Source organism: Scyliorhinus canicula, chromosome 18, assembly GCF_902713615.1.
Source record: "Scyliorhinus canicula chromosome 18, sScyCan1.1, whole genome shotgun sequence".
NCBI lineage: Eukaryota > Metazoa > Chordata > Chondrichthyes > Carcharhiniformes > Scyliorhinidae > Scyliorhinus > Scyliorhinus canicula.
Window position 1 is genome coordinate 106,381,167 of NC_052163.1, and position 13,111 is coordinate 106,394,277.

General features: G+C 43.3%; 1 protein-coding gene across 18 annotated transcripts in view; it reads right to left on the reverse strand.

The window, feature by feature from the left end:
- Nucleotides 1–314: 314 nt before the first annotated feature.
- LOC119953376 (transcription factor 12-like) overlaps nucleotides 315–13,111 on the reverse strand; it is a 193,134-nt gene continuing 180,337 nt past the window's right edge. For 17 of the 18 annotated variants that reach the window (XR_005458010.1, XM_038777585.1, XM_038777573.1 and 14 more), the window contains 2 exons: nucleotides 3,962–4,107; nucleotides 315–2,505 (listed from right to left, as the gene is read on the reverse strand). Coding sequence is in view for 16 of the 18 variants with exons in the window: in XM_038777585.1 (XP_038633513.1) it covers nucleotides 3,965–4,107 (143 nt within the window). In the remaining 2 variants the exon portion in view is untranslated. Of the gene's footprint in view, nucleotides 2,506–3,961; nucleotides 4,108–13,111 lie in introns of those variants that run through there. The other variant, XR_005458009.1, reaches the window with a different exon arrangement.

Here is a 13,111-nt window from a genome sequence, read left to right on the forward strand (position 1 = left end):
TAATTCATCTGAAAAAAAGGCAACTCAAAAAGTGTAGAACCCTCAAGTATTGTACTGGGGCCAAACCAGGTTTATATGCTGGAGTCTCTGGAGTGGAACCTGAGCCAAAAAGAACATGTGCCACTACTAAGCCGAGGCTTCCATTTTAGAGATATAATGAGAGTGAGACATAGACAAACAAAGGTAGAAAGAGCAAGAAAATGAGTGATAATGCAAGTAGACATTCCACTACTAGTAGAGAACTGTTTTGTTGGACCTGCTCAAAACAACATTCACAGCCACTGACCTGTAGCAAAGTTTCACATTTCAACTACTTTTACAAATAATCAACATTTTACTTCAATTAACAAGTCATAACTGACACAGTCAATATGTACAAAAGGTTGCAAATGAGCAAACGGCTATAATTACAAACTTCTGAAAGCACGTTGCCAGATAATGCAATAATTGAGATTAGGCCAGAATAAACACATTTTTGAATCGGGTACTTTCTGCTCTTATTCTCCAAAAAATATAAAAAATAAAGTAAAGGGTACAGATGCAAATAACACTTTTTCCAATATATATTTGCTAATTTACACAGTGAAAAGTTAAATGAAGCTTTTTTAAATTTAAGGTAAACCCTTTATTACAATGACATTGGGTATACAAGATTAAACGGACATTAAAAAGGAGGGGCATTCCTGTTATAAAAATGGCACATTTATTGCTACATTACTGTTATATACATGACAGTTCTCATTAGCTACTAAGACAAAAGGAAATGATTTAAACTACTTCTCTGAATACTCCAGCCAGCTGTTTTGATGCTTGTACAAATACAAAAAAAAACACAAGGAACTTGAGGCACTCAGCAACACAATCAGAAATCTAATTGTGCAACATTTAAGTACTGTATGGGTGCTAGAAGAAGCCTTACCTAAATGTAGTAAAATAAACTTCTGGAATCAGACATTGAGTAAAAATCTACAAAAAGTAACATTCAGAATCCAAGACATTTTCAAGATTTATGGTATAAAAGGATTGCTGTTGTGAAAATAAGCCAACTTTTTTCCTTAAATTTCACTTTGTAAGGGTATACTGCAAGTCTTTTCTTAGCAAAAAAAGCACTAGACAAAAAAGAGGCTTTTAATGAAATGTTAGGCACTGGTCATTTTTCATTCTGTTCACATTGCATCACAAGTACAAGAATGAAAAGGCCACATGTAATTCTTTTTTTTAAACTATTACATACATCTGCAATACTCAAAATGAGCTGAGAAATGTCACTGCATAATATTTAATGCAGTTCTAGAAGTGTCAGGCATTTTACCCTAAAATGTCAAAAACTTTGTTCATTCAGTCCCACGGTTTCGTTGCCCGTTTTCCACTTGTTCACATCTTTTTTTTTTAAAAATAAAAAAAAGTTATGTCAAAAGTACTGTGTCTTCTGCTTGGCTGGTGAAAGTCTTGAATATGTTCTCAGTGGAAGACTGATTCCGTGTTTTATTTGTAATGGGTTTGTTTCCACAGTACACAGGTTGCTGCAAAAATTAATTCAGCTTGGCATAATGCAAGCCACTGATACGCAAGTTGCTCACATCCTCATTAGATTCCACAACCAATTCATATGAATTTTAAACATTTAAACAGTTCATTGTGCAGGAATCCTACAAAAGGTGGAAATTTTTCCCACTCTTGAATAAGTCCATGACAAACCTATGGTCATACAATACCTAGAATCTACAACATTATCTGTTGCAGTATGAAAGTCTTCAAAGACCTTTCAATTTCTAAGTACACACTATGCCCAGCTACCTTAAAAAACTACAATGTAAAGTCTAATAATGCAAAAATATAGTTTTGCTCATTTTACATAAAATAACTCCCTACAAATGAATGAACTAGCTTTTGTAATGCACTCATTATGTTGGCCCTCCAGATATACCTGATCGTAAAGGCAGGGCAAGAGAAGATCTGTAGAATATTTTGTCCGTTGGCTTACAATCCCTCCCAGCCAACTACCAGGGAGACATGGAGTGGTCGTGTGTCAATTGAGTAAGACAAATATTTTTGCTGGGAATGCTGCAAACCAAGGACACCAAAAGTTTTCTTTTAAAACAATAAGACCAATTGCTTACAAAACAAGCAAAAAAGGACTTTTGAAATTTTGTTCCAAAACAACCTCACATCCTTGTAAGTTTCATTAAAACATACTGGGATTTAAAATAAGCTTAGGCACTAACTCCTTTTTTCCACTGTGGGGAAGATTTTTTCTTTGGGCTGTAGAAAAAAACCTTTTATGCAGCACAGAGATCCAGTACTTCAATGATATATGACGACTTTCCCCCCTTTTTTTTTTTAGATAGATACAGCAAATGTATATGTTCACATTTGCAATTCTGATCCAGAAAGGATTTGTCAGTTTATCATCTTTTTGGCAGAACAAGGTTTCTTCCTTAAAGAGAAAGATGACATGACGTGTCCCTCTTGCTCACCACCTTCAGTTAAACCAGGCAGATGGAGCTAGGGAAAAAAAATCAATTGTTAGAATATTTTACTTTGTGCAGTGCACAGTATTTCCAATTATCTAGACTACTTTAGGACTATACACAATATTGCATAAATTTTTATAAAGGCATTTCATGCTCAACAAAACTAATTCTCCACAAAATGCTAATTTATTATGAATTCACAGCATTAGTAAAAAATATATTGCTCATTTTCTATTTTTTACTGAATCAGAAATTAAACGTAAGTAGTGTTTTTGCTGGGAAAGAGACATCTAAAGTAAATCCAATGAAGTTTTCAACATTATGATTTAAATTGACAAAACTGATCAGGGATGTAACGGTTCACTGTGATAAAGGTTTCAAATACTGGAGTAAACAAATGGAAGAATTAAAATAACACAAATAGTTACAGAATAAGTTACTGGGGAAAACCATTGAAGAGCAGCACGGTGGCACAGTGGTTAGCACTGCTATCTCACCAGGGACCCAGGTTCCATTCCGATCTCAGGTGACTGTGTGGAGTTTGCACATTCTCACAATGTCTCTGTGGGTTTCCTCCGGGTGCTCTAGTTTCCTCCCACAGTCTAAAGATGTGCAGGTTAGGTGGATTGGCTATGCTAAACTGTCTCCGAGTGGCCAAAGGTTAAGTGGGGTTACAAGGATAGGGCGGGGATTGGACAGTCTTTCAAATGGTCGGTGCAGACGTGATGGGCCAAATGGCTTCTGTACTGTAGGGATTCTAAGTGACGGTATCAATGGCTTCAAGGGATAAATGAGGGGGAAAGTATTTATATTCTAAAATGGAAATTGTTCCTTATTACTTAATCTGCTTTTTATTTAAACTGGACAAATTCAAATTATGCAGCACTTTCAACATTGAATGCATTTTGGAAAGGGCTACTTTATTTGGTCTCTAAAAATTTACCCTCGTTTTACCAGTGTTAAACGAATATTACCCACTGTTATAGTCAAAGAAGAGAAAATACATTAATTTTTTTTTAAAATACTCGCCGTCTTTCCTCTTCTAAAGGCAGTAACTCCTATTGCTCAAAAGGTACTGTAAGATCTCTGGCACTTAATCCACTGCACAAGTCGAATCAGCAAGTATCAGCAGGCATGCCACCAAAAAGGAGGCATTTCCCAATCCTATATCTATGAACTTTATAGCAGAGGCCACCAGATTAGTCATTGGGATCAAAGAACTAGCCAACCATTATTTTGCTAATTCCAAGACACCAACTCAAAGCAGAGTCTGACCACCTGAGATCCACTCTACATCAATAGTACAATAGTTGCTGCCTTATCAGGGAGTCCTTCAGCACAAAAGTTTATTTTGAGGAGAGTTTCAGGAAAAATTAAATACATACATTCAGATGCTTGAACTGAGTTGTACCTATTTAGGCTTTTAAAAAAACTTTATTCAAATTAGCATCCCAAAAATTCTAGCATCCTACTGATTGACATTTTACCTCCTACATGTGGCTCACTGCATTGTGATTATCTCCCAAACCAGGATGTGCAGCTGAAAGGGGCAGTGGCTGCTCTCCTACAACTGCAGATACCTTCTCCTCTTCCCTTCGCTTAAGGCAAGCAGCTTTAGGATTCAAATTGCGTTCTGGAAACAAAATAATACAGAAAAGTTCAAAATTTAAAAAAACCCATAAAACTATAATACAATTGTTAGAAGTGCGAGGATAGTACTCCTTTTTAACTCACAAATTAAAAATGAATAACCATTCAAAGAAAACCCAAAATATATTGAGAATTATAAGCTGTAATTGAACTATTTTAGATTAAAATTGAAAATTACATAGTCCCATAAAACAAAATGTAGTCAGATAATTCAGCTTCATGTAATCTGTAACAGGAAGCCAAAAAAACTGTTTCGCTCTGCAAAGTATACAATTTGTAAGGAAAAACATCAAGTGTCAGATCAATGATTGATGATACAAAAAGCAATGCGGAGAACATTAAAAAAAATTAAAGCACAAAGTAGACAATTGTTCTTTTATTCAACAGAAAAATATTAGCCGAGATATTGCAGTCAGTGGCAAAACAAGTGCTTGCCGCTGACCTTGTAGTAAGCCAATCAACAGAGGTCTAGCCAGCTCTGTGGCATTGATTTCCTTTTTCCTAATGTTAGTTTGAAATTGGTGCCGAGCAATGGTGGGGGGGTCTCTAGGCGCCCAGCAAGAGTAATGTCATCAATCATGATAAGCAGGCAAACGCTGAAGTATGTCACAGAAAACCAGGACGTAAAATGTACTGATTATCCCTCAGTTTTGTAAATTTTACATAAATAAATTATTGGGGCCTATACATTAGAAACTGAAATATCAAACTTCAAAACAATTTAAAAAGCTTTCAATTGTCATCATAATTGAAAAAATAGTGACATTACACAAATAGAAGATTTCCAGTGAGGTTCTTCAGCTATAGTTATGATTTGGTATGCTATTAAAAATGCAGTAACACCTCATTATTAAGGGGTTTCTAATAAGGAGGCTTTTACATCAGTGATATTAAGTAAAAGGGGAGGTTCTACTGAACCACTAACTGATGCCAACAGCACACCCAACAGATATAGAGGATCATTAACAGTAACTTCTAGATTTCCACACTGATCTGCGTTAAGTACAGATTTCACAAGTTGCTGATAACTTCAGAGGTGCTATGAAACAAACATTGATAGTGGGCTGGATTCTTCAATGCTCCCGATGCGGAGGAGAATCCAGCTTCGGCCAAAGAGTGTGATAGGCAGCTGATGCTCCAGTCCCCTGCTGGCGGTGACATAAAGGTTACCACCCCATGCCAGCAGAAGGATGCAAATATGTCAAAATGGACGGGGCAACGGATTCCCCAAGCCCATGTGAATCTCTGGTCGCCTGGGCCGGTGAATTGGTGCAGGTATTTCCCAGCGTAGCCCTGAAGCGGTGGACCAAGGGGGAACTCTTTTAAAGGTTGACCCCAAAATCCATCAGAGGGCCAGCCCTCCACAATTCAAATCCACAATCCAGAGACTACCCCCCTCTCCATGACAGATGCCCCCCCCCAGTGACCCCGCCTTGAACTTGCCCCCCCCATTACAGAGACCCCCACCTGGAAGCCCCCCCCCTCCATTACTGACACCTGGAAGCCACCCCCCCCCCCCCCCCAACATTAGAGACCCCCACCTATAAGCCCACCATTTCCCACATTACATAGATCCCCACCTGGAAGTCCCCCCTCCACACATTCCAGGCACCCACATTTGGCAGCCCTCCCGCCACCCCATTACAGACCCCTGCCTGGAAGCCCCCCATTACAAGACCCCTGTCTGGATGCCCCCCCCCCCCGAAATTATGGGACCCTTGCCTGGAAACAGCTCCCATTACAAGACCCCTGCCTGGAAGCCCCCCCATTATCAGTGCCTGGAAGCTATCTCCCCCCCTCCCCAACAATTACGACCCCTGTCTGGAAGCCCTTCCCCCCGCCCCATTACAAGACACCAGCCTGGAAGCCCCCCCCTATTACAAGACCACTGCCTGGAAACCCCTGATTACAAGACCCCTGTCTGGAAGCCCACCCAACCCCCTTTACAAAGACCCCTACCTGGAAGCTCTCCCCAACCCCCCCCATTACAGAGACCCCTGTCTGGGAGCCCCGTCACCCACCCCCATTACAGACCCCTGCCTGGAAGCCCCCCCATTACAAGACTCGTGCCTGGAAGCCCCTCCCATTAGAGACCCCTGCCTGGAAGTCCCCCCAATTGCAGAAACCCCTGCCTGGAAGCTGCCCCCCCCCCCCGCCCAATTACAGAAACCCCTGCCTGGAAGCCCTCCCACCCACCCCCCTTACAAAGACTCCTGCATGGAAGCACCCCCATTACAAGACCCCTGCCTGGAAGCCCCCCCATCCCATTACAGAGACCCCTGCCTGGAAGCCCTTCCCCCAGTTAAGAGATGCCTGCCTGGAAGCCCCTCCCATTACAAGACCCCATGTTTGGAAGCCCCAACAACCCACCCCATTCCCAAGACCCCTGTCTGGAAGCCACCACCACATCCCTCCCTACAGAGACCCGTGACTGGAAGACCCCCATTACAGACCCCTGCCTGCAAGATGCTCTCCCCCCATTACAGACCCCTGCCTGAAAGACACCCAGACCTCTTTAGAGACCCCTGAATGGAAGCTGCCCCCCCCCCCCCCCCCAATTAGAGAATCCGGTCTGGAAGCCCCACCCCCATCTTTACAGGGTCACCTGCCTGGAAGCCGACTTCACCCCTTCTATTTCAAAATCCCTGCCTGGAAGTGCGCCTCCCTGCCCATTTCAGAGCAGAGCCCCCTGCATGGACGACCATGCCCCATTACAGAAACCCTTGTGGAAGACCCTCCCCCATTCCAGAGACCCCTGTCTGGAAGCCCCCCCATTACAGTGACCCCTGTCTGGAAGCCACCCCCCCCAAATACAGAGATTCCTGCCTGGCAGCCACCCCCACATTACAGTGACCCCTGCTTGGAAACCGCCCATTACGAGACCACTTCCTGGAAGCCCTCCATTACGAGAGCCCTGCGTGAAAGCCCCCCATTATGAGATCCCTGCATGGAAGCCCCTCATTACAAGACCCCTGCTTGGAAGCCCCCCCATTACTTGCCTGGAAGCCCCGCATTAGAGACCCTGCCTGGAAGCTACAAAGCAGATCACACAGACACAGTAAAAAAAAAAATCACTGCTTTAAAACTCAGCTGTGAAATACACCTGTTGGCTCAGGTAGAGGATGCAGCACCTATAAATTCCTTGAAAGAGAAAACCACATCACCTGTGTTTAAAATCCCTCAGATCTTCTATCTGCAAAGCTTTCATTCTAATCAATGTGAAATAGATTTTACTAGGTTGTGATTGACAGCTTCCAGCTTCCACACAGCCAGCGGTCTGGATTATTTAATCTTATTTTCTCTTCAGCATGTGTGGGTTTCAAGTAGTCAGCTGTGAAACTAATACAATGTTTATAAACATCTAGCTATGACCACAGCTCTTGGACTACATCAAAGACAGTTATGTGCTCTCTGCAGAGAAAAAGAGGAAGTGAGAAATGCACTCAAGTGTAACCATTGTACTGTGTTGGTGATGGGGGGAGGTGCGAGAATCCAGAAAATCCTGTGGTGGTGGTCGTGGGGGGCCCCTGCTGCTGGACCTAATTATTGGGCTGCCCACTCAGAACGGTAGCCCGATAGCAGGATTCACGAGGGAGTCCCTCTTAATCTCCACCATGCTTAAATTTGCACGCAAATTAGTGGTGATTCATCTCCGGCGGGAGAACAATCTCCCAAACAAGAATTCTGGACGATTTTTACTATAATATTTTGGCACAAATCAATTGGTATTTCCTGAATATATCTTCACAATCCATTTGATGGACTGAAAATGTTTCCAGCAGTAAATATAAAATCCATTTCAATGGTGCACCTCAGATTAAAACTGCTCTTCATCAATTATGTCATGTATACTGCGAAGGCTATGAGCCCCGACTTCCAGCAATAATACTGAAGACTTGTGCTTCAGAACATGCTGTGGCCGAGCCAAGCTGTTCCAGTACAGCTACAACACTGCGCGCAATTTTCCACATTGCTGGGTATGTCCTGTACACAAAAAGCGGAACAGAGCCAACCCGAGCAATTACCGCCCCAGCAGTCTACTCTCAATCATCAGTAAAGTGATGGAAAGGGTCATCAACAATGCTATCAAGCTGCATTTGCTTAGCAATAATCTCCTCACTGATATTCAGCTTCTGACCTCATTACAGCCTTGATTCAAACATGGACAAAAGAGCTGAATTCCAGAGGCGAGGTCAAAGTGACTGCCCTCGATATCAAGGTCGCATTTAATCGGGTGTGACATCGAGTAGCCCAAGGAAATCTAGAATGGGAATCGGGGAAAAGCCTGTGCTGGTTGGAGTCATACCTGGCATAAAGGAAGATGGTTGTGGTGGTTGGATGTCAATCACCTCTGTTCCAGGACAACACTGCAGAATTCCTCAGGGTAGTGTCCTCGTCCTGACCATCTTCAGATGCCTCATCAATGACCTTCCTTCCAATACAAGGTCAAAAGTGGGTAGGTTTGTTGCCAATTGCACTATGTCCAGCACCATTTGCCACTCCTCAGAAACTGAAACAGTCCCTGTCCAAATGCAGCAAGACCTGGACAATATCCAGGCATGGGCTGTGAGGTGGCAAGTAAAATTTGCACCACGCGAGTGCCAGGTAATGACCAATAAGGGAGAATCTAACCATGACCCCTTACATACAATGGCATTACTATTGCATAATCCCCCGCTATCAACATCCCCGGGGTGGGGGGGTTAACCACTGACCAGAAACTGAACTGGACTAGCCACATGAATATTGTGGCTACAAGAGGTCAGAGGCTAGGAATCGTGCGGTGAGTAACTCATTTCCTGACTCCCCAAAGCCCGTCCACCACCTACAAGGCACAATTCGGGAGTGTGCTGGAATACTGTCCACTTGACTGGATGAGTATAGCTCCAACATTCAAGAAGTTTGATTACATTCAGGGCAAAGCAGCCCGCTTGACAAGTAGCCCAGCATTGATACACCATGTTTGTAGTGTGCACCATCTACAATATGCATGGCAGCATCTTGCCAAAACCTCTTTGATAGCACCTTCCAAATACTCCACCATCTAGAGGGCCAGGCAGCAGCACATGGGAACACCATTATCGCTGGGTTCCTCTCCAAAGCACACACCAGGCCCTTGCCGCTGGTTCAAAATCCTGGAAGGTCCTACCCTATAACACTAATTTCAAGAAGGCAGCCCCCCCCTTCCCAAGGGCAATAGGGATGGGCAAATGCTGAAATTGGCATTGAAGCCCACATCCTGTGAATTAATGAAAATAAAGCAAACTCATCTCAGTCACGGAATAGAACTCCAATCCTTTCCTACCCGTCTACCTATTTGCACTGCTGGGAAGGAACAGTTAATTTTTACATAGATAAACTTTCAAAATATTTGGTGAGCTGAATTAAGCAGGTCTGTCTTGGGGAAGAGCAGCACTGACATTCTAATAGGCGAAAAGTGCAGTGCACTGTTGGAAACATTTCATAAGCTGCTATTTCTATTTGTAAATATGATGACTAAATAAATAATTAAGCTCAACAATCCTAGCAAATAAATAATCTCAGAGGTTACTCCATTTGATGCAGTGCATATGACACTTCTCTTCAATACGGGTGTTAAATATACTTTTTTCGTTATTCCAGGGATGTCGGCAGTGCTGGCAAAGCCAGCATTTGATGTCCACCCCCAATTGCCCTTGGAACTGAACACTTCAGAGGGCAATTCTGGTGTCTAATATAGGCCAAATTGGGTAAGGATGGCAGATTTTCTTCCCTAAAGAACATTAGCCAGAGTCATAGAGCATAGAAAAGGCCATTTGGCCCATCAGGTCAGCGGCAGTCTAAAACGACCACCTAACCATTCTAATACCATTTTCTAGTACTTGGCCCATAGCCTTGTATGCCCTGGGATCGCAAGTGCACATCTAAATGCTTTTGTTATGAGGGTCTCTGCCTCCCCCACTCTTTCAGGCAGCAAATTTCAAACCCCTGCCACACTCTGGGCAAAAAGATTTTTCCTCACATCCTCTCTAAACCTCCTGCCCCTTACCTTAAAATCTATGCCCCCTGGTCATTGACCCTTCCACCAAGGGGAAATATTTGTTCCTGTCTATTCTATCCATGTCCCTCATAATTGTATACATCTCAATCATGACCCCCCTTAAGTCTCCTCTACTCCAAGGAAAACAATCCAAGTCTATCCAATCTCTCTTCATAACTAACATTCTCCAGCCCAGGCAACATCATGGCAAATCTCCTCTGCACCCTTTTCAGGGCGATCACATCCCTGAGTAATGTGGATTCCAGAACTGCACACAATACTCTAACTGTGGCCTAACCAACGTCTTCTACAGTGCCAGCATAACCTTCCTTCTCTTAAACTCTATACCTCAACTAATAAAGGCAAGTATACCATATGCCTTCTTCACCACTGTGTTCACCTGCTCTGCTACCTTAAGGGACTGGTGTACATGTACACCAAGATCCCTCTGATCCTCGGTGCCTCCTAGGGTCCTGCCGTTTATCATGTATTCCCTTGCCTTGTTTGTCCTGCCCAAGTGCATCACCTCACACTTATCCGCTTTGAATTCCACTTGCCACTGACCAGCCCGTCTATATCCTCCTGTAATCGAAGGCTATCCTCCTCACTATTTACCACCCACATTTTTTGTATTATCTCAACCTTACTGATCAACCCTCCTACATTCATATTGAAATCATTTAGGTAAATCACAAACATCAACAGTATTGCAGGACTCCACTGGCACAGGCTTCCATGTGAGAAAAACACCCCATAATCATCACACTGTTTTTGTCATGCAGCCAACTTTGGATCCAATTTGACAAATTACCTTGGATCTCATGGGCTCTTACCTTCGCTATCAGTCTCCCAAATGGGTCCTTATTAAAAGCCTTGCTGAAGTCCAAGTACTAAAATGAAAATCGCTTATCGTCACAAGTAGGCTTCAAATGAAGTTACTGTGAAAAGCCCCTAGTCGCCACAATCCGGCGCCTGTTCGGGGAGGCTGATACGGGAATTGAACCCGCGCTGCTGGCCTGCCTTGGTCTGCTTTAAGGCATTTCCCTCATCTACACAGCTGGTCACATCTTCGAAAAACTCAATCAAGTTGGTCAGACATGACCTCTCCTTAACAAAACCATGTTGACTGTTCATGATTAATTCTTGCCTCTCCAAATGCGGATTCATTCTGATGCTCAGAATTGCTTCCAATAGTTTCCCCATCACGGAGGTTAGACTGACTGGCCTGTAGTTTCCTGGTTTATCCCTTCTTGAATAATAGTACCACATTGGCTATCCTCCATTCCTCCGGCACCTCTCCTGTGGCCAGAGAGGAAATGAAAATTATTGCCAATGCCCCTGCTGTTTCCTCCCTTGCCTCACTGAACAGCCTGGGAAACATTTCAGCTGGCTCTGGAGATTTGTCTACCTTTAAACTTGCCAGACCCTCAGAACTTCCTGGCTATGTTAATCCCTTTAATTTTATTGCAGTCCTTCTCCCCGATTTCTATATCCGCAGTATCCCTCTCACAAGTGAACACTAACACAGTATTAATTTACAACCCTAGCTACACCCTCCAGTTCCAGACACAAATTACTACTGTAATTTAATGGGCCCTACTCTTTCCCTAGTTATCCTTTTACCTTTAATGTACTTGTAAAACAACTTCGGACTTCCCTTTATTTTACCTGCCAGTATCCTTTCAAGGTGCCTTTTTTGCTCTCCTAATTTCCTTTTTAAGTCCCCTCTTGCATAGGCGGTACAGTGGTTAGCACTGTTTCCTCACAGCACCGAGGACTGGGTTCAATCCAGACCCAGGGTCACTTTCTATGTGGAGTTTGAGCATTCTCCAAGTATGTGTGTAGGTCTCTCCCTCACAACCCAAAGGTGAGCAGGGTAGGTGGATTGGCCACGCTAAATTGCCCCTTAAATTGGAAAACAAAAAAATAATTGGGTACTCTAAATTTATATTTTAAAAAAAGACATCGGGGCTCAAAACGGCAGAAGCAGGAGAGGTATATAGAATGTGCAGGAGGGAATTGCCCCTTAACTGGAAATAAAGAATTGGGTACTCTAAATTTATATATTTTTAAAAAAGTTCCCTCTTGCACATTCTATATGCCTCTAGTGCTTCTGCCGTTTTGAGTCCCGATATCTTTTTTATTAATATAAATTTAGAGTACCCAATTATGTTTTGTTTTACAATTTCAGGGGCAATTTAGCGTGGCCAAGCCATCTAACCTGCACATCTTTAGGTTGTGGGGGTGAAACCCACGCAGACATGGGGAGAATGTGCAAACTCCACACGGACAGTGACCCAGTGCCGGGATTCGAACCCGGGTCCGCAGCGCCGCATGTCCCAGTGCTATCCACTGCGCCACATGCCGCCCACCTGAGCCCCGATATCTGCCATAAGCCTCCCTTTTTCTCCTTATTCAAAGCTGTATATCCCTTGATATCCAAGGTTCACTGGATTTGTTGGTCCCACCATTTTTCTTGATTGGAACGTATTGGCTCTGCCCTCTCCCGGTTTCCTTCTTTTTTTCAAATAAATTTTTGTACCCATTAATTTTTCCAATTAAAGGGCAATTTAGCGTGGCCAATCCACATACCGTGCACCTCTTTGGGTTGTGGGGGCGAAACCCATGCAAACACGGGGAGAATGCCTACTTCCTTCTTGAATGCATCCCATTGTTCTGTCATAGATTTACCCATGATGTGGAGATGCCGGCGTTGGACTGGGGTGAGCACAGTAAGAAGTACCTGGTGTTGTAAGACTTCTTACTAGATTTACCCAAAAGTGGCCGCTCCCAGTCCACTCTGGCCAAATCACATCTGATCTCATTAAATCGGCCTTCCCCCACTTTAGAACTTTGATCTCAGGCCCATCGTTGCCTTTTCCCATAACAATCTTGAATCTAATGGAGTTATGATCACAGTCTGCATTGATACTTCAACCACCTGCTCAGCTTTGTGACCAAAAATTAA